This window comes from Zootoca vivipara, chromosome 4, assembly GCF_963506605.1.
Source record: "Zootoca vivipara chromosome 4, rZooViv1.1, whole genome shotgun sequence".
Taxonomy (NCBI): domain Eukaryota; kingdom Metazoa; phylum Chordata; class Lepidosauria; order Squamata; family Lacertidae; genus Zootoca; species Zootoca vivipara.
In genome coordinates, this window is record NC_083279.1 from 43,430,499 (window position 1) to 43,450,847 (window position 20,349).

General features: G+C 38.7%; 1 protein-coding gene across 11 annotated transcripts in view; it reads right to left on the reverse strand.

Annotated features, from left to right (window-relative positions):
- Window positions 1–20,349, reverse strand: part of DMD (dystrophin) — a 1,020,507-nt gene that overhangs the window by 799,202 nt on the left and 200,956 nt on the right. For all 11 annotated transcript variants that reach the window (XM_035114377.2, XM_035114375.2, XM_035114388.2 and 8 more), the window contains exon 2: window positions 2,829–2,890. In XM_035114377.2, the coding sequence (XP_034970268.2) occupies window positions 2,829–2,890 (62 nt within the window). The remainder of the gene's footprint in view (window positions 1–2,828; window positions 2,891–20,349) is intronic.

Genomic DNA, 20,349 nt, shown 5'->3' on the forward strand with positions numbered 1-20,349 from the left:
GCAGCATAAGTCTTCAAGTCTATTCACTGTCTTTCCTTTGATACACAGCCTATAGTCAATATCGTCATCTCACAGCCCAATATCACCACCTTCAATATTGTGCCTTAGGCCAATGAAAACCTAAATTTATCCAATGCATTGAATATTTGAAGATGATATGTATAAATACTCAGCATGAGTAACCTAGTGAAAAAATGTGATATTAGAAACCATAAGTAATAGGATGCTATTTAGCTGGATCATCACCATAAAACCTTAACTTAGTCTATTTAAATCTCAATTCTCCTGAAAATATCTGCAATGGAAAAGAAAATGTGGCTTGCAAGTCTTCAGGTTTTGTTCAAAATGCACTGCTGAAATCTCTGAGAAGCTGTCATGAGCAGCAGTAGTCTTTTAGTACAAGGAGCCAAGGAGCCAAAAGGGAGGTTTCCTTTCCCCCCAGACCTCTGCTGTCAGGATGCTGCCATGACAGCAGCATCAATCAATTTGAAACATCAAATATAGGCCATTCTACAACAGCTACTTTTACCCATCCTAACCAGGAGTGCCAACTTGAATAAAATATTGGGGGGAGGCAGGTAAGCTCCACCCTGCATAGTTGATCACATGACGCGGTGCATGCACACCATTTGAATGGCAATGTCTATCAACTTTGGGGGGCAGTCCCCTCAAATATTTTTTAGGGGGGCAAAGATGCCTCAGCCTCTAGGAATTGGCTCCTATGATCCTAACTTACCAGGTAAAGTTAACTGCATGGGACAACTGCCACCAGAGCCCAGACTAATTTCTCAGTAATGAAAATGCAGTCCCAATACTTCTACATGAAATAATGATTTGCTTTTATTAAATCCTGAGCCTTCAATTAAATGGTGGTGCATTCTGCAGGTGAGCTTTCAAAGCCTCTTTCTAAAACCTTTTAAAAGTCCCTTTAAAAGCAGTACTAGCTTTACAAGCTCAATAAATGTCTAAAATATGATTCTTAATTGTTTTGTAAAATGTGTTTTGCAAAATTCTCAACTCAGCTGTAATCAATATTTCACACAGCATTTTCATTATTAACAGAGAAGTCACTGTGAACCATGTATGAGTTGTTTTCTCTAGGGACAAATATAATGACTTCAAAATCAAAAAGTTTCTTACATAGCTTTCTTTCTCTGCAAACAATTCAGTCATCCACTATTTTACTCTTCATTAATAGACTATTTTTCTATGATCACAGTGACATCATATATTTTAACATCTGTTTACAGTAAAAGCAGACCCTTTAAGGCAATCTTACCAAGAAACACTTCTGAAACGTCTGACTCAGTTTTGCAATCAAGGCTATTCATTTAAAAACTAATATTCATGCATACTCTTCTGTAAACAAATATGAAAAATTGTTGACCACCCCATCACAAGCCTGTTCACACATCAGCACTGCTAAATTATCATCTTCAATATGAGCTATTACTATAAAAGAGGAAAGAGCAAAACCATTTCAGGGGGAAACTATGCACTACTATCAAATCCCAATGGCGATAAATTTCTAGTCAAAGACCACTGATGGTCAAAATGCAAATCCAAGCTGTCACAGTGGCCTGGGTGGGCTACTTCAGAGAAACGACTCCACACAGCTCTGCATTTTATTGTTTTATTGGTGCTGTGTATTTACAGTGCTAAAGGCAGTGCTATTTACAGAGATTGACACATCTTATCCGTCTTCTTCAGAACCTCCGAATGGAGGTTGGCGCGTTCTTCTCCAGCATAAAAGCTTGGGGAGACCCAGCCTCTTCCCCCGACGTTTCTTGCGCAATTCCGGAGTCGGTGGGATTGGCCTTCCCCCCTTGCTCCCCCCTTCCTGTCCCACCTTGGGCAGTGGCTCTGCTACCTTGCCTGAGCCTCGGACACCACTTCCTGCTTCTCCACTTGAGTCGGAACTCTCCCTGCTTTCCCCAGCGCTCGGAGATGGGCTGGATCTCAAGATGGGAGGGACCTCCTGATATCCCCTGTCCCTCACACAACCCTTTTGGATAGCAGTCCTACACAATCTATGTAACATAACTAAACAGATATTGGAACCCACCCCAGAATTGGCCCTATAAAATATTCTCCAAGAATATAATGCTCACTTGCACCATAAAGAGCTTATAACCCACCTACTCTCAGAGGCCAGAAACGTCATAGTTAGACACTGGAGAGACTTGTCTGAAGTATGCATGGATCATTGGTACCAAATTGTATGGAATATGGTCTTATTAAAAAAGTTAACTGACAAACTGAAACTGACATGAGGACAAAAGATAGGGGACACCTTCATCCCTTTTATGACACACACAGCTCAAACTGACAATGAAAGTGGGGATATACCACCAGCATTCAGATCAATATGGCTAACTTGACCCAATATTCCATATCCACCTTCTGCAGTCACAAACAAATCTCACTATGGTTCATCAAAGGCAATAAAAGGCAAACAAGCATGCCCTCCCCCCCCCCAAATCTTCTCTCATCAACAATATAAACCAACAAATGTACAGAAAGAGATCCTAGACAATTGACACCGACATGAAAACCCCGCATACATACCAAGTTGAGAAAACAAGAAGATACAGTAGTGTGTAAGTTTACCACCCACCCTCTACCCTCTTCCCCTACTTTTGGAACCTTGTTGTCTTACATTTTACATTGAACATAACCAAAAGACTTTATAATCTGATCAAAAGAGAGAGAGACATTGCACCTTCTTTGTAGGACATGAAAAGCTTTAATATTTTTTCTTTTTTAAAGTTACCCTTAAAATGAATACATATATTTTATTCTGAATGCAAAAAGGGAGATTTTCTTACCTTAGCAAACTGTGCATTTACCCATTTTGTGAATGTTTTCTTTTGAACATCTTCCCTTTCATCTGTAAAAAAAGAAAATACAGTTCTGTTAACGTTGCTGACTAAAGGGTTAGCTTGTCTTTGGCTAGTGACAAATGTTATTTATGATAAACAGGGTACAAGGACACAAACAATTTCTGACTGTTTTATAGTCTAATTCAAAAGTGTGGGATAGTTAATATAGTTATTATCTAATGCAATGGACAAAACAATTGTGTTGCAGATAAACCATTTCATATACATTCAGTTTGAAAGCAGCAGGCTTTCCAGTGCAGGCTTAGTCTTGCCACAGAAACAATAGCATGTTTTTGTTTCATTTTAGGTGGTGTGTGTCCTTTGAATGCTTGAAAGGGCGGGTGCACAGATATCTCCCACTCTCTGCAACAACACAGGCTTAGCTAATAAAAATAAAATCACCCCCTAACCTCCTGGTGAGGGCGGGCATAGAGAAGGGCCTCAGATGACAAGTACAGAGTCCAGGGAGAGTCATATTGGGAGAGGCAGTCCTTAAGGGCAGGATCTCTACATGTTGCTGGACAAGAATTCCCATCATCCCTGACCATTGCCCATGTTGGCTGGGGTGGATGTAGAAATTCTTTTTGATGTTTGTGTTGCTTTCATAGAAGATCAAACGGATATTAAACAAAACAAAATGTTGCAATGCAATTTTAAACAAAATGTTGCAATGCAGGGTGCTTCCTGCTTGGGATTCCAGTTGCTGTTCTACCTCATCTCTTGGCGTTTTTCCATTTTCAACATACAGCCCAGTGTTCCATACACACTGAACATATTACATTGTCATTGGACTATTTGAGTGGTACCCCTAAATTTTACGTACTTCTGCAAATATCCTAAGCACAAATCTGTTGATATCTCTCTCCTCTGTTATGTTTGGCACCATTTCACTTATATAAAGAAATCGTGGACAACAAAGATTACTAAAAACATATGATTTGTATCTCATACTCTAAGACAACACCACCCTTTTGTCTAATGGAGCATTTCTTTGGATCTCTATAAAATGGCTGGCTTCAAATGTCAACAGAGGTTTTTCTTTTGTTACTTCAGCAATTCAAGCTATTCAGTTTTATACTACAATCAAGACAATCTTTTTAAAACCTCTTGGAGTTTTTTTTTTAAAATTAAACATTACATCAAAAAACAGCATTTTTGCAGGTCACAGTTCACAGAGAATTTTCTTTAGGAGAGAAATGATAGCATCAAACTAATGGAAGCAATCACAGAGGAAAGGGACGATTCGGAGAGTTAATCAGGGGATGCAGAGTAACAGATGCACAAGTGGCCAAAGATAAGGATGCTTAGTAATATGCAATCAGCCTTCAGTAGATCAAAAATTAATGATGAGTGGTTAACAAAAATTTCCACAGATACATGATATTTCACATTTGCAACCTTCAACTTCTTTGTGAAATCTTTGTATTTTCCACACTTTTGGAAAATACTCCAGGATTCTCTCTTGAATAGACTACTTTTATACAAGTGAGTGTGAATCTTTCATAGAACCTGAAGGGAAACCAAACAGCTTACAGGTCACTCTAAAAACAAAGCAAGAAAGCTTTGAAACCTTCTATGATGGATTGAACCATGATTCGGCGCGCCAACTCTATTTGGCTGTGGCCCCCGCAATGTCCACTCAGGCCCCACAATCTTGAGGGGGCAGAGGAGGCCTAGGACTATGTCGCCCCATGCTGTGCAGCATTGAGAGATGCACACAGACCAGTGTGGCCTGCTGTGTGAATGTCAAAGGGGGAGGAGGCCTGATTGGCCTCTCCCGATGCAACAGTTGTCACACACATACAACGCATGCCAATGCACAACACATTTGACATCATGCACGCACACAATGCATGCGTGATGTCAGTTCCCCCCCCCCAATGTCGGGTGCAACACAGTGCCTGCAACTATGATGAAGCAACAGGGAATATGATGGTCTCATGCGCCTTCTATCTTAGCTAGCCTTGTTACGCCAAGTAAGTGTCAAGCAAACCTATCCTGCAATTCCTTATTTTGATGGATTGATTTTCAATGCAGTGCTCGTGGCACTCTAGGTTCAGGTGATTACTGAGGCTCTGTATTAGATCTAGTGGCATCTCAGTCCTAGGATTATCATATTAAAGAAATGAGTAGCTTTCTGTAATATCATGCATGGCTAACAGAGTGACTCCTCTCCAAGTTTTACCCCAACCCTCAGAACAGATTAAGGCAGCATGTTGAGCAGGGTGGGGAGACAAGAGAGAAGGACAAATTATTCTGCAGACTGATTGCCCTTAACACTACTTTCAATAGAACCCAAAGCACTACAAGAGTCCAATCTTGGCATTACCAGGGCATTGATATCTGTCTAGGGAAGGTCACGGCTGTAGCATCAACCTAAACTGGCATTGTTCTCTGGGAAAAAACCTGAAGGGATCTTTTCAGTACAAAGAGGAACTTTAAAAGAAAATGAAAGTATATATCTTATATTCTTCTTTGGGTACTTAAAAGGTAAAGGTAAAGGGACCCCTGACCATTAGGTCCAGTCATGACCGACTCTGGGGTTGTGGCACTCATCTTGCGTTATTGGCCGAGGGAGCCGGCGACCAGCTTCCAGGTCATGTGGCCAGCATGACAAAGCCGCTTCTGGCGAACCAAAGCAGCACCCGGAAACAGTGTTTACCTTCCCGCTGGTGTGGTACCTATTTATCTGCTTGCACCTTGACGTGCTTTCAAACTGCTAGGTAGCTGGGACCAAGCAACGGGAGCTCACCCCGTCGCAGGGATTCGAACCGCCAACCTTCTGATCGGCAAGCCCTAGGCTCTGTGGTTTAACCCACAGCGCCACCCGCGTCCCGTTCTTTGGGTGCTTAGTAACCTTTTATTCTCTTACAGCTATCATGCACTTAATTTATGCTCATTATGCTGATTTTTGAGTGAATGAAGTTTCATGATGGGTACACTTAAGACTTCAATAATATGTAAAAACCCAAAATCTTTTATTCCCTTTTTGGAAAAGTTAAGCACACAAAGAAATGGAAGCTGAAACCTGAAGAAAATAAGACCTTATTTCATGCTACACTATCTTATTAGAAAAAGCTTGGCAACAGCACTAACAAAGTCAATGGCATGACAGTACCAATTGTCCCAGTACAGTTCCTTGGTGGAAAAGACTGCATTACAATATTAGCTCTGCTGTTCACATATTAGTCAAATTATTAAATAAAGTCAACAAAAAGGACATAGGTTATTTTATCTAGCATTTTTTTCACTGTCATCAAACTCAACAAAAGATGCATTTTCAAATGAAATATTATTAGCAATACTATATCCAAATCATGTTCTCTCTTTAAAAAAAAAACCGTACTGAATATTTGCTACAAGAATATAAAAGAAGTCCTCAAAAGTAAATGAAGAGTGAAAGAAAATTCACAAGTCTATTGATTTTGCTAGCCTTGTCATGTCAAGTAATGTACATGGAAAACCCATCTTGCAATTTCTTATTTTGATGGATTGATTTTTAATGCAGTGTTCATGGCACTCTCTGTTCAGGTGATTACCGGGGCTCTGTATTAGATCTAGTGCCATCTCAGTCCTTGGATTCACACATTAAAGGCAGAAATGAGTAGCCTTCTTTTTACACTGTGACTCCTCTCCAATTTTTCCCCAAACTCATTCTCAAAGTACAAATTAAATTTATAGTAAAGCTAAACCTATTAGTTAAAATTACTTTAAAAGCATATTCTGTGTGTTTCAATTCCTGCTGCTTTTTATAACATTTACTGTCACCCATCAGCTTACAGTCAGGGTAGTATAGTATCTAGAGAGTTGGACCAAAAACCACAAGATCAGGGTTCAAATCCCCAATTGGCCACTCACTGCCCTTCAGCCTAACTTACTTCACAGGGTTCTTGCGGAGATTAAATGGGAAGGGGAAGAATCATGTGTGCCACTATGAGCTCCTAAGAGAAAAAGGTGGGGATAAAATGCACTAAGTGCATAATGAACAAAAAATAAAGCCATACACAATTTGAACACTACTCTGTGATTTACTATAAGGAAAATTTACTATAAGGAAAATATGTCCAGGGTTACAAATTTAATTTTATAATGTAGACAAGAAGAGTTATATTTAAACCTTTTAAAAAAAAGTTAGAAGCCCCAAATTCATAGAAAACTGCATTAAATACTGGTCTTAATCCTAAGAAGAAGACACATGTCAATCTTGAGAGAATCCAATTATTGTGAATATACTAGTAGATAATGGAAGCCAGTGTTTTTCCGAATAACTTGGCTTTCTTTGTTCCTATCTAAAGTAATTAGCACACAGACAATTTTAGTTTGCTTGACTGACTCCCTATTTTCACTGTATGTGACCCAATTAGTTTTTGCTACTTAATTTGAGCAGCCTCTATGACACGTATCAGTAGAAATGTTATCATTAATGAGGACATAATGCATGTAAACGGTAAAGAAACAAGGAATGTTTCTGCTTTGTATAATACACAAATACCCCATTTCTCACATTCTAGCCTGGCAGGGGATAGTGCTCAGTCTGAATTCTGGACTCAGTCTATGGCATATGAGAATTTCTTGTCAATCCAGATGTCCTGTATTTATGGCACTCCACCTTGCCATAAAACAGCTAAACTATTTGACTGGGAGGAGCAAGAACTGTGGATGTATGCCAATGCCTTGCTCTGTTTCAGATCTACTTGAAAACTGCCAGCACATAGACACACTTCTATTTTGCCTTCAGTTAGCCCCTATGAAAACAGAAGTTTCTCTCTAGGGAGTACTACCTCCACTGATAAACTCATCAAGATCAGTTTGTATCTTTTAAGGTGAGGGTCCTAAACCCTTGTTTGGCACATGATGCAAACGTTTCAAATGCCAAAAAAGGCCATGTATAGCTTGAACTTCGGATACCTATTCAATTTTGCACACAACCCATTCCTTTGCTCTCTAAAATTTAAAGTATTGTTTGAAATACAGTGGATAAACAACAAACCAACAACATCTGAACTGGCTTATGAATACAAAGGACAATTTTACTATAATAAGTATATAAACTCATAAACCTACTAGATAGGTATCTCCAGGCTTGGTTATACACATTGCACTTTAGTTTGCTTATTATCTAGTAGGTTTATGAGTTTATATACTTATTATAGTAAAATTGCCCTTTAAGCCAGTTCTGGTGTTGTTGGTTTGTTGTTTAATAATTGTTATTACACCTGATACTTTTTGTGTGTACTGTGAAATACAGTGGAACCTCGGTTTTCGAACGTAATCCGTTCCGGAAGTCTGTTCAACTTCTGGAACATTAGAAAACCGAGGATCAAAGGGCTGTCAGAAAGTTCAATGTAAAAAAAAGAGAGGGGGAGAAACGTGCCTCGGAAGCCATTTGGCTTAGTCATATGATATATAGTCATATGATCTTTTTATCCTTGTTGTTTTTAATTCTATATTGCATGTATTTTGTTGCTATGGCTGTTGGCTAGGCAAATAAAGTTTATTGATTGATTCTGAGGTGCATTCAAAAATAGAGGCATTCACTTCCGGGTTTTCAGTGTTTTCAGCTTCCAAAAGATTCGGCAGCAGAGACATGCGAAAACCGATGTACCAATCCTTTGTTTTAGAATTTCATCTCTCTAGTCATTGCCAGCTTCTTCTAGGGTTTTAGAATCAAGGTGAACACTGCCACACAAGCACCCCTCTTCAAATGCTTCACATAGCCTTAATCAGCGCTATTTTTCTAGAAAAAGAGGTGTCGGAACTCATCATGAACGCTTCCCTCGGTCTCTTAATGGCAATGGCGCTCACATGGCATTTCTGCTGAACAAAAGTCCTGGCCTTAATGAAGATATCCCTCCTCCTACCTTATCTCCCTGCATCTTTTATCCTTGGCCAAAGCAACCTTTGAAAAGCAAAGCGCCTAGGTGGAGGGGCTGAATTAAAATACTTTTGAAATAACAATCAGAAATAACAAACTCATTTTGTCACCCCATCACAATCTGAATGTACAGCAAATCCCTCATTAAAAACAACATGTAGAAAGAAAAGCTATATTAGTTTTCATTTTCAACACCCCTTCAAAACTCTCACAGTCAACTTAACAGGCATTTAACAGTGTATCTGAAGAAGTGTGCATGCACACGAAAGCTCATACCAAAATATAAACTTAGTTGGTCTTTAAGGTGCTACTGAAGGAATTTTCTTATTTTGCTTCGACTCAGACCAACACGGCTACCTACCTGTAACTAGGCATTTAACACACATTCATTCTCAGGGGAAAGTCAGAGTGAAAATCAAATTGAGCTTTTCTTTAAGTTTCAGCAAGATGCCTTTGAGCATTTCTCAAAGCATATAAAAATAAAAATAAAATATATTCCACAGGGCAGCAAGGACTCGAAACTAAATATAACCCTGTAACATACATAAAATAATGCTGATTTACAAAGAGCTCCAATCAATGAACACAGCCTTAGAACTGAACTGAAGGCCACAGCCTGACTCTAAACCATGTAACATACATAGGAAGATAATTCTGTCACTCATTTGACAGTACATCTCCTGAATGCTTTACCTCTTGTCCTCCCGTTTGCTCCTTCTGTTTCTGCTCTTAAACATTTATTAACCACTTATGCATTCACTCTTGCCTTTTCAACTGGCTTCCTCTCTTCATGCTTTTTAGTCTACGAGGTCTGCTTTTTTAAAAATCAATAAGTAAATATTAGCCATCTCAGACACCATAGAAGTGAACAAGAACCACCACCACTGGTTCAATTTATTGGCAAATAACAGCTAGGTAACACAACTCATAGAACAAAACAACTGCAAAGGAGGTCTGGGCGATATCACCAGCTAAACATTGCGGTATACGGAAATATCACAATGTCTGAAATAAGGATGAAGCTATTGAAAGCCACTGACTGGCTTCATGGTTTCCCCCACATTGTGATTTTGAATTAGGCAAGGTTATATTAGTACTCCCACAATGAAGTTTCATTCCCCACCCCCACTCCCAGCATAAAAAAAACAAAACCTTTCATAGTTTCACATGTATAACTTGCCAGTGCTCCTTCATTTTCAATGTGATATGGGCTATATTAAGACCACTTCTCTATGGACAATGACACTTGGTGTACATTAACAGAGACATATCTGGAGGTAAAATCTTCCATATATCATGAAAATGGGCAGTATAAGTTATCATAAAAATGAATGTGTTTCCTTTGCAATTCACACAATCAAATAACGATTTTATATTCATTTATAAGTTATTACGGTAAGTGTGACACAACAGTGATAGGATAGCACCAGAGCAGAAGATGGATAGATGTGTAGAATAAAAATTCAGACCTATTACATGAAATTGAAACATTGGGGATGAATGGAAATTAGCAAGCAGCTTGATATTCTTTACATTCATATATTTATTACAAAAATAGATGATCTTACCTAATTTACACTTGCAAAACCTGAAACAGGTCAAATGTAGAAAATTGCTTAAGAGTTCCTTTATTCTTTAAAAAATGAGGGAACTGAAATAGTCACCAAATGTAAAGTCCCAAAGCAACAGTTTCTCTTTCCTATTTTATCATGGATTACCTCAGATTGCACGCTCCCCCTCCTTTTACTGTGCCACTGAAATTTCTTCACAAATTCCATTTTGAAAGACCCAATTTTATCTCATAACAGCTACCTGAGGGCTCATTCACAGACAAAAGGTGAATCATTTGCAGTACCATCTCTTGAAACTACAGTCAGTAATAGTTTTATATTTGGGTCATTCTTCAAAGTTCTCATCTACCTGTTCTATGAAATGTTAAATCATTTCCAATTCAAGGCTAACTTGCATGTCCTGTGCATAGCTAAATCATGTCTCCTTTGCTTTAAATTAGATAAAATTTGTACACTGGAAGATGCAATAGAAATTAACAATGAAGGACTTCAAGTCATTGGTTGTTACCATCATTCTATCAGCTTCTTTGATGCTGCCAAAACCTTCACCATTAACAAGCCTCTGTGGACCTATTTGAAACAATGAAAAATAATGGAGGAACTGGGCAGCTTGATAAATCTTGAAGGAACACTGAACAACCAATGAGGTGTTTTTCATTATTTTTCCTTTTATTTTTATTTTTAGAAAAAAGCAACTGACTGTGAGGGTGGAGAAATAATGTATTAGGACTCATTCTTTGCTGAAATTTAAATACTGGCCCTTGTATTTTATTCACAAGTTACCTTATAAAATAAAATTAACAATACTGAAATAATCAATGAAACTTCATCAGATCATCAACAACACAGATAATCAGCAATAAAAAATAAACAAAAAGCTTGGCACAATTAAAAATGCAATTAAAATCTGTTAAATTACTGGGCAAGGGGAACAAGCATTCATGGAAGGGAATTTCAAAGATGTGAAGTTACCACTAAAAAAAAAAAACCTGTCTCAGGCATATATGATCCTAGCCAGGCCCCCAAATTTACCTTGGTATCTACTTTTCAGATGCCAAGGCAATGATAAAGTTGGCAAGAGCCGGAAAAGAAATTAGGAGAGGAAGCAGCAGGCAGATGGTAGCTGTTAGGTGAGTACTCAGATGTAGGACCGAGGTGGTGGGGGAATTGTTGTGAAAGTTTGACTTAGTAAGGGATCTAGGAGTCTGGAAACAGCCTGTGAAGAGTAGCTTAATCCAGGTTCCACACTGAGGATCCTGCTGAAATTCAAGGGGTCTGCCATCAACCCCTCTGGGCATCCTGGCCCAGCTGTTGCTCTTGTTGTTGTTGCCTATTCACCTGCTGTATTTGAACAGGAGTAAATAGAGGTCCTTTCTCCACTTGCCCCGTGCTGTCCTTTTGGGCAGCTGTACAGATTGGACCCAAAAGGGAGAAGTCAAGTGAATGTACCATGGAGACTGTGGTAAGGAGGAGGTAGGACCACTTAGGCATGCTACTTAGGCATCCTCAAAACCCGGAGCCAGCAATGTCTTGACCAGACCCTGGGATAGAATGTTAAGAGGCCTGCTTCTTGGCAGGTTCTTTCGGAGCAGAAGTCTGGTTTCTATAACTTCAGACTTTGGCAACTTTGTATAACACAGTATTGTACAAATAATTGTTGCATTTCTGTAGTTTCTTGATACAGTGGTACCTCAGTTTTTGAGCAGCTTAGTTCATGAACAACTTGGAACCTGAACACTGCAAAACTGGAAGTAGGTGTTCCGGTTTTCGAACTTTTTTCGGAAGCCGAAGGTGCTCCATTTTGAGTCCCTCTGTGTTTCCTGTTGTGCTGCTAATTTGCGTCCCCCTGTATTTCCTGTTGCACTGCTAATTTGCACCCCCTCCATTGTAATTCAAGCCTTCCGTTTCAGATTGCATTGTTCTGAGGTGATATTTGGAGCTTATATTTGGTGCTTTTGTTTTTGCTATTTATTTTGCGTTTTTTGTTTTGAGGCTTTTTCAGTTAATTTGTTTTTGTGACTGTGTGGATCCCAGTTCAGCTACTGATTGATTGATTGACTGTGTGACTGCGGAAATGGATAAAAGCCCTTCATCTAAACAGTGACTATCATCAGTGCAGGTATCATCTCTGATTGGCTTCAATATTATTCACTATCATCAGTGCAGACTATCATCTCTGATTGGCTTCAATATTTTCAAATAAACCAAAGATTGGTTTATTTTCAAATAAACCAAAGATATATGCTGGATAAAAAATTGGGACTTGCAAAAAAGAAAAATCTAAGTTTGAAATAGAAGTGATCCAGAGGAAAGGTAAATACATCTCACGCCTATATGATCTGCTGTTAGAATGGGAACTCAAAGAAGAGCAAACAAAACCAGTGATGATAAAGTGGGCCCAAGATTTTGGATATAATGTCCCAATAGATCAATGGGAAAATTATGGAAAGATGACATGAAATTTACCGCCTGTTATAATTTAAAAGAAAACATACTAAAAATGATGTATAGGTGGTACCAAACACCAGAGAAAATTGCCAAAATGTTTAAAAATAACTCAGATATATGCTGGAGGTGCAATGGAGAAAAGGGATCCATGATGCATATGTGGTGGAGTTGTCCAAATATAAATAACTATTGGAATCTGATATATGAACAACTCAAAAAATTGTTAAAATGTACATTTAGAAAAAAACCTGAAATGTTTCTGTTAAACATAATTCCAATAGAAATCAAAACATCAAAGAGGACATTACTTATGTATGGATTAGTGGCAGCAAGGATCCTAGTAGCTCGGAATTGGAAATCTGGAAAAGTACCAAGCATAGTAGAGTGGCAAACTCTGATGGTAGAATATCTACAACTGGTAACTACATCTGCAAGAATAAGAGGGCATACCAGACAGAAAGTAAAGAAAGAATGGGAGATGTTAAAGAATATTTGCTGAAAAATGGAGTATCTAAAACCCTAATAGCAGACTTAGGCTGAACCTTGTTTAAAATATAAGAAAAAATCAAGCAAATATTATATTCATTAATGTGCGACAACTTAAGAGTAATATAAATTACAAACGGAACAATTGGAAGACAATTTTTTAAATATTTTTGTTCTGTGTGTGTGTGTGTGTGTGTGTGTGTGTGTGTGTGTATCTGTTTTCTTCTTCTTTTGTGTAGGTTTTCTTTTTGTTTTTTTTCTTTTACATTTTTGTATCTCTGATAGTTATGGATGGTCTGTATTTGAATTTATAACTCTTAAAACAATAAACAATTTATTTTAAAAAAGAAAAAAATTAATTTTAATTTTTATCATCTACAATACAGTTTTATTTATTTTATAGTACTGTACATTGATTATTGCTTTCATTTTATGGATCAATGGTCTCGTTAGATAGTAAAATTCATGTTAAATTGTTGTTTTAGGGGTTGCTTTTTAAAGTCTGGAACAGATTAATCTGTTTTGCATTACTTTCTATGGGAAAGTGCGCCTTGGTTTTGGAACGCTTTGGTTTTGGAACAGACTTCCGGAACGGATTAAGTTTGAGAACCAATGGACCACTGTTTATCAGTTGGTGTATCCATTGCCACAATAGACAGACCTCTTTTATGATCAATTAACCTGGGAACTGAATGCCTTAGACATTTGTCAATAGAACAGGTGTACCACATGGAGCCCTGAAAGTCCTTAGCGGACAATTAGAACAATGTTTCTTTGATGGAAAGTAGCTAATGATGAAGGATGTTCCTTAAGCACATAGCTGGTAATAAATAATTTCATCTTAATTTGCAGACTAATTCTTGCTTTAAAAGACAGGGGCAAACATTAATATGTATATTAACTTCTCTTATATTCAACAAAGTTCTAATGACACTTTAATGTAATAACTACATTAAAACTGGCAACTCATCTTGTGAAGCCACCTGAAACTCCTATTGTTGCTACTGAGACAGAAAATTAAAGACCATTAATAAAAAAAGTAATTAAAAAGTCCAAAGAAGCTGGTATCATAGACAGCAGGAAGCTAATTTGTTGTCCTAAAAACATTAAATCTTATAGTTGAGCAATGAACAGTTTTGAGTGAGAGATTGATTTGAATGGAATTGTAAAGTCTTGTCTATGGGCAACTGGGCAGTTTATATAATTTCTAGCTAAATGCTATGAGCTGCTTCCAAGGCATAAAGAAGTGATTTTTAAAGTGGCTGTATCTAATTTCTTGCTGCAACCAACAAGGAAAATTAAATGAAGCCCATTTCAGGTTCCCTTTTGCATTGCTGCAGTTTCTGAATAATGACAAAATGTGCCTTTTAAAAACGCATAATGCTTTCAGGACTCAAATACGTTGCCATTCTAAAGCACTTCATAATAAACAATTACCAAGAAGACAATGAACATTACCTACTGATCAAGCTAAAATGTAGATGTAATTATACTTGCAATATTTTTTAGATGCCCTAGTAATGGCAAAGTATTGCAGCACAAACTCTCATAATGAAGCATAACTGCAATTATTTCCTTTCAGAAGGGATGAATAACCTGATAAGAGGCACAGCCTCAAGAAATAAAGAAAAAGATGAGCACAAAGGAAATGCTAACACATTTAAGCATCTTTATTAATATAGGATGTTAATCCTCCAAGTGCTCCTTGTTGTAATTGTGCACTTAATATTAAAACCAACAGGATGACCTGCATGTTGTTCATGCTCAGAAGCTAATGGCTAAAAAAGCCATTTTGAAGCCTGCTAAACAGCTGCAATACATTGACTACAAGGGAGAGCAGACTATATGTGTGTAGGGTTGCAACCTAAGGCTACAATAACATAGGCACCAAATTTTTATACCTACTATCTATAGATCACAGATAATGGACTATTATGGGCACCTAGAAATAAGATAGTAAACATGTATTATTATCTCACATTCCCTGCAATCTTGAGATAATATGTCACATCTTATAATTAAACAAATCTCAAAGTGTGAAAAATGATGGAATGACCTTAATGACAAGGACATTGGTAAGCACTTAAAAAAAAACTTGCGATACAGGCCTATGACATAACTGTGCATGAAAGTTATGTACTGGTATGCTAATTTATCTATATAGATGCAAATTTAGACCAATTTTCAGAGGGAAAACTTCCTATAAGAAGCAAAATATTTTTAAGGGAGAAAAGGGCATGAGATATGTAACCCTATGGGAAATATTCATGGCTCAGGCCAGCAGAACCACCCCTTAACACTTCTCCTGGCTAGTGCATATGGCAAATAATATTATGGGCTGTACTGATTTGATATAAAAATCATTCCTTGTCCAGTCTCTGCAGTCTATTGTTTTGTTAAGCAGCTTTTAGAATATCCGTTCCAGACTACTTGGCACCTAGACTGGACTGTTTTCACTCTTATCTTTCTTCCATCCATATCCCTTATCTCAGGCATCCCCAAACTCGACCCTCCAGCTGTTTTGGGACTACAACTCCCATCATCCCTAGCTAACAGGACCAGTGTTCAGGGATGATGGGAATTGTAGTCCCAAAACATCTGGAGGGCCGAGTTTGGGGATGCCTGCCTTATCTCAACAACTTTCCCATGCCATAATGGGAATTATATCAGCAACAAAAATCTAGATGCCTCCACATACTTTTCCTGATACTGCAAGAATTCTATATGTGGCTTTAATTTAATGAGTATAAGAACTTCAGATTTCGCTTTGCTTTTGCAAATTGCATCCCCCCAATAGCACAAGTCACACTGCTTTGAAACAGAAGGTAGTTTCAAAAGCATTTTGGGCACAGCACTGCATGGCAAGGATTCAGAAAACAATGTGACTTAACAGGGCCGTCTTGAGCAGATCGCGCGCCCTGGTGCTGAGGGGCGGAGATTGCTCCACCGCCCGCCCCACCCTTGCAGGGCGCAATTAGTTTGTGCGCGTCTTTGTCGCGCGGCGCCCTCCTTGCCAGCCCCGCGCCATGGTGCGCTGCGCCACCGGGGGGCTATGAAGAGCCGGCCCTGTGACTTAAGTACTTACTACCTTTTCAAAGTTATTACAATGGGATCCAAGTACAACTGATCCAAACAAACTTTTTACTTACAGTGTTTATTAGACATTCAATAACTATTGCTGTCTGCATACAGCATGGAACCAAAAGCATTACAACAATCATGACAGTCAGAGATGTTAGCCAAGTCCCTTGCATGAGTCAAAGCAGCTCCTTAGATATTGCTCAGAATTAATTAATGGTACCGTATTTAAACAGTTCACCAATTAGCAGTGCTCAATGCATCAATAATCATAGATTCCAGGCTTTGCCAACACTAGTGTTGCACAATGCATTTCTCATACTTCAGAACGTAAGTGATCAGGACAGGCTGCTATTATGTCTACTTAGTCCAATTTCCTCTCTCCACTAAGTGGCCCATTCTAAAGGCATCAGTAGCCCAGGAAATTACTTAAGTGCTCTGTATCATTCTGTTCTCTTGGAGTTTCTAAGAGATACTCCTAAGTTTTAGAACAGGTGCTTCTTAACCAACTACTGGAATTTATTCTACACATATTTTTTTTTAAACACACACACGGCAAGACATAGATTATATTATTTCCCACTACTTCATATACTCACCTACCTGGTAGTAAGTTCCACTGAAGTCAAAGAGACTTACTTCTGAGTGGCTTGTACAGTGTACAGACAAGCATGGTAAGTCACTTTGTGAAGTGCACATTAAAAATTACCTATTTTTTCTGTTCTGTCATTCAGTTGGCATACTTCAATCAAGATTTCAGTAATTGAACAGTATTCAGATACTTACTTCTATACTTCTTAAGAACATTAATAATACAGATAACTTACAATGTGAGCATCCCTTAAAATAAATAAAGTTACATTTCTATAAATGTTGTATCTGCTTCTCCCAGTCCAAACAAGGTTGTTGTTTTTTTTAAATACTACTTGTTGCAGGAAATTTTGCCATGGCAACTGTGTTCTCGATGGTCTCTCAAAAGCTGTCCGTTGCATAGTTGTAGGCATATATCCTATGTGCTTTTTTCATGGAATCATTGGCACTAGACATGGTGTTGGTATTTTTCTGCTTTTGAAGCCACCTATGATCCACCAGCTTCTTCTGCTAGAGCCCAAGATGATTTATAATAACGACACATAAATCCCATGCAGATGAAGGAGCAAAGAGGCATTGATAAATATGTAAATCAGTAGGATTCACTGCACGCTGATTTACTAAGACTGCATCCCTCAAGAATGTAAACTTCCTTTGGGTAAAGCAAATTTCATACAGAAGCACTTTGTCATCAGTATGGGCAGATTTACAAATGCATTTCCCATAAAGAGAATTGCAGCACTACAATCCAAACAAAGGGGTGGAGGGATCACATAATTTCTGAGCAGAGTCAATTTCACATGTAACTCCATACTGTCCATTTCCACAGGTGGGCAGGGCCACCTGGCAACATTCAGAATCAACTGCAGGCCACACTTTCAGTGGGTTCAGATCTGATCAAGAGCTTCTGAGTCTGAAATGTTCCTTTGCAGCTGAAGATTTTACCTGCCCCACACCTGACATCATAATCATAATACATCAAGGGTGGGACAATTGAGGGTGGCTTGGGGGAAATGGCCTTGTGGGAGCCAGAGGTTCCCTACCGACATCCTAAAAAGGCAGGTTAAAAGGTAAAGGTAAAGGGACCCCTGACCATTAGGTCCAGTCGTGACCGACTCTGGGGTTGCGCGCTCATCTCGCATTATTGGCCGAGGGAGCCGGCGTATAGCCTCCAGGTCATGTGGCCAGCATGACAAAGCCGCGTCTGGCAAACCAGAGCAGCACATGGAAACGCCATTTACCTTCCCGCTGTAGCGGTTCCTATTTATCTACTTGCATTTTGACGTGCTTTCGAACTGCTAGGTTGGCAGGAGCTGGGAGCAAGCAACGGGAGCTCACCCCGTCACAGGGATTCGAACCGCCGACCTTCTGATCAGCAAGCCCTAGGCTGAGTGGTTTAACCACAGCGCCACCTGGGTCCCTTATAACACACATAGGCATTAGTATTTCAATTTATCTGATATCTACAGGAGGAAACACCCATATTTTCTGTGCCAAAAAGTATCAATTTTGCTGTTGATCTTTTCATAACAGCTATACCAAACATTAATGGAAAGTCTTCAAAATACATGGTTCACAACACTTTCAAACTACTTACTAGAATATCTCTCTGTTTTAATCTCTTTAAACTTCAGTCTACAGGGATTATGTCCCTTAAGTGGTGTTTGTAAAATTAATACTGGTTTAATTAAAGCTAATTAAAAATACAGGAGCTCATTACATTTTGCATTGAGTTTAGAAACATCAGCCCCTTTAAAGTGGAATAGGAATTAGAACTACCATAATAACCAATACATTGCTGCAAATTAACTTTTCTACTTTTAACAGACTATCAAGGTGAACAAATTTTATCTACCAATTGTTGTTCTTGTTCCTTCTATTTAGACTTATGTGAAATTGTGTGAAATTGGTCTATAAAATATTTGCCTTTAATTTTTATTTTTTTAAAAACATATAGCTCACCTACTTACCATACAACTTGCAGCAACATAAAAATAAAAAACCAGACCAAATTTGCAAATATAGAACAATATCAAAGTTGTGCAAAGCCCTAAAAACCACAGCAATAGTTCTATCCAAGCTAAGCATGAGACAGAAAAATAACTAGCCAAAGGCCTTTCTTTACCAGACACCTGAGCCCATTTTGGCCAGGTTTACATGTCACATTAAACCATGTTTTATTTTATACTACAGTTTAATGTGAACAAGCAGCCTGCTAGTGCACATGGCTTAAAAGCTCCCCAATCCCTCCTCACCTGCTCCTGTTGCTGCTGCTCCTGTTGCAAGCATTTCTGGTTTCTTTCTCTCAACCTCAGGAAGCCAAGAGCAAACCATGGTTTCCTGATTGCAGTTCATTTGAAGGAAACAGACCATGCTGAGCAGTAGCTCTCATGTAACACATGTGCCTGCCCTGCGCAGAAGCAGCAGGAGAGTAGAGACTCAGGAACTGTAGAGCAGCACACTCCAATACGGAGCTCATTCACATTAAACTGTGGTTTAAAATCAACTGCAGTTTAATGTGATGCATGAACCAGTTCATAGTGATGGGGCAAGGCACATCTCACTTGGCAAGGCATTACACTGGGTTGGCACCATCACAGAGATTGCCTAACAAGCCTGAGAAATCTGGAGCAAGATGCAAAGAGTGGGCTACTAGTTCTCCAGGCACCCTGAGCTCAAGCTTTTAAAGGCTTTATGGGCAAACACTAGCACCTTGAACTGAAGATAGTGTGGCTTGCTAACTTATACCGGTAGTTCCACTAATACTAAACTGGAATGCAAAGTCTAAAATGCCTGTAACTATAAAAACAGCTTTATTATCCTCTAGGAGTCCCTAAGCAAAATTTGGCTGTTAACAGCCACCTGCTTCTAGAAACACTCTTATAAACATCCATCTGGCCATCTGGTTGCGTATGTTAACAAAGCCAAACACGTATGTGCAAGATGTCGCACAGTATTGCCATCTACACATGCATTTCTATGTAGCATGTTAAATGTCCTTAAACACTTAGCAACCTTGTTATCAGCTGACAAAGCTGTGTGGCTTAAAGTTATATCTGCTTCTTCTTCTTTTTGTTTTCAAGCAATACCAGCTCTGGAGTTGTTTGTTACAAATTACCTAAAAGAATATGCCCATTCATAAAGGCCTTAGCTGAATTGCTACCACTTCCTGCACCCTAATAATAAAATTTGCATCAGAAAGGGGGACGATCCTAATCAGAATGAGTATATATTTGCAAGGGTATATGTTACGCAATTTTTTTTTTCTTTACAGCATCGGACTTTCCTTTCGCTTCCAGGCATATCCGCAACTGAGCGTCCTTTCGGCTTTGGCCCAGCCGCTTCATCAGCTCTGAATCTACTTGTACTTGTCCTCCGCTCTTCCTCAGTAGCATGTTGGACGCCTTCCGACCTGAGG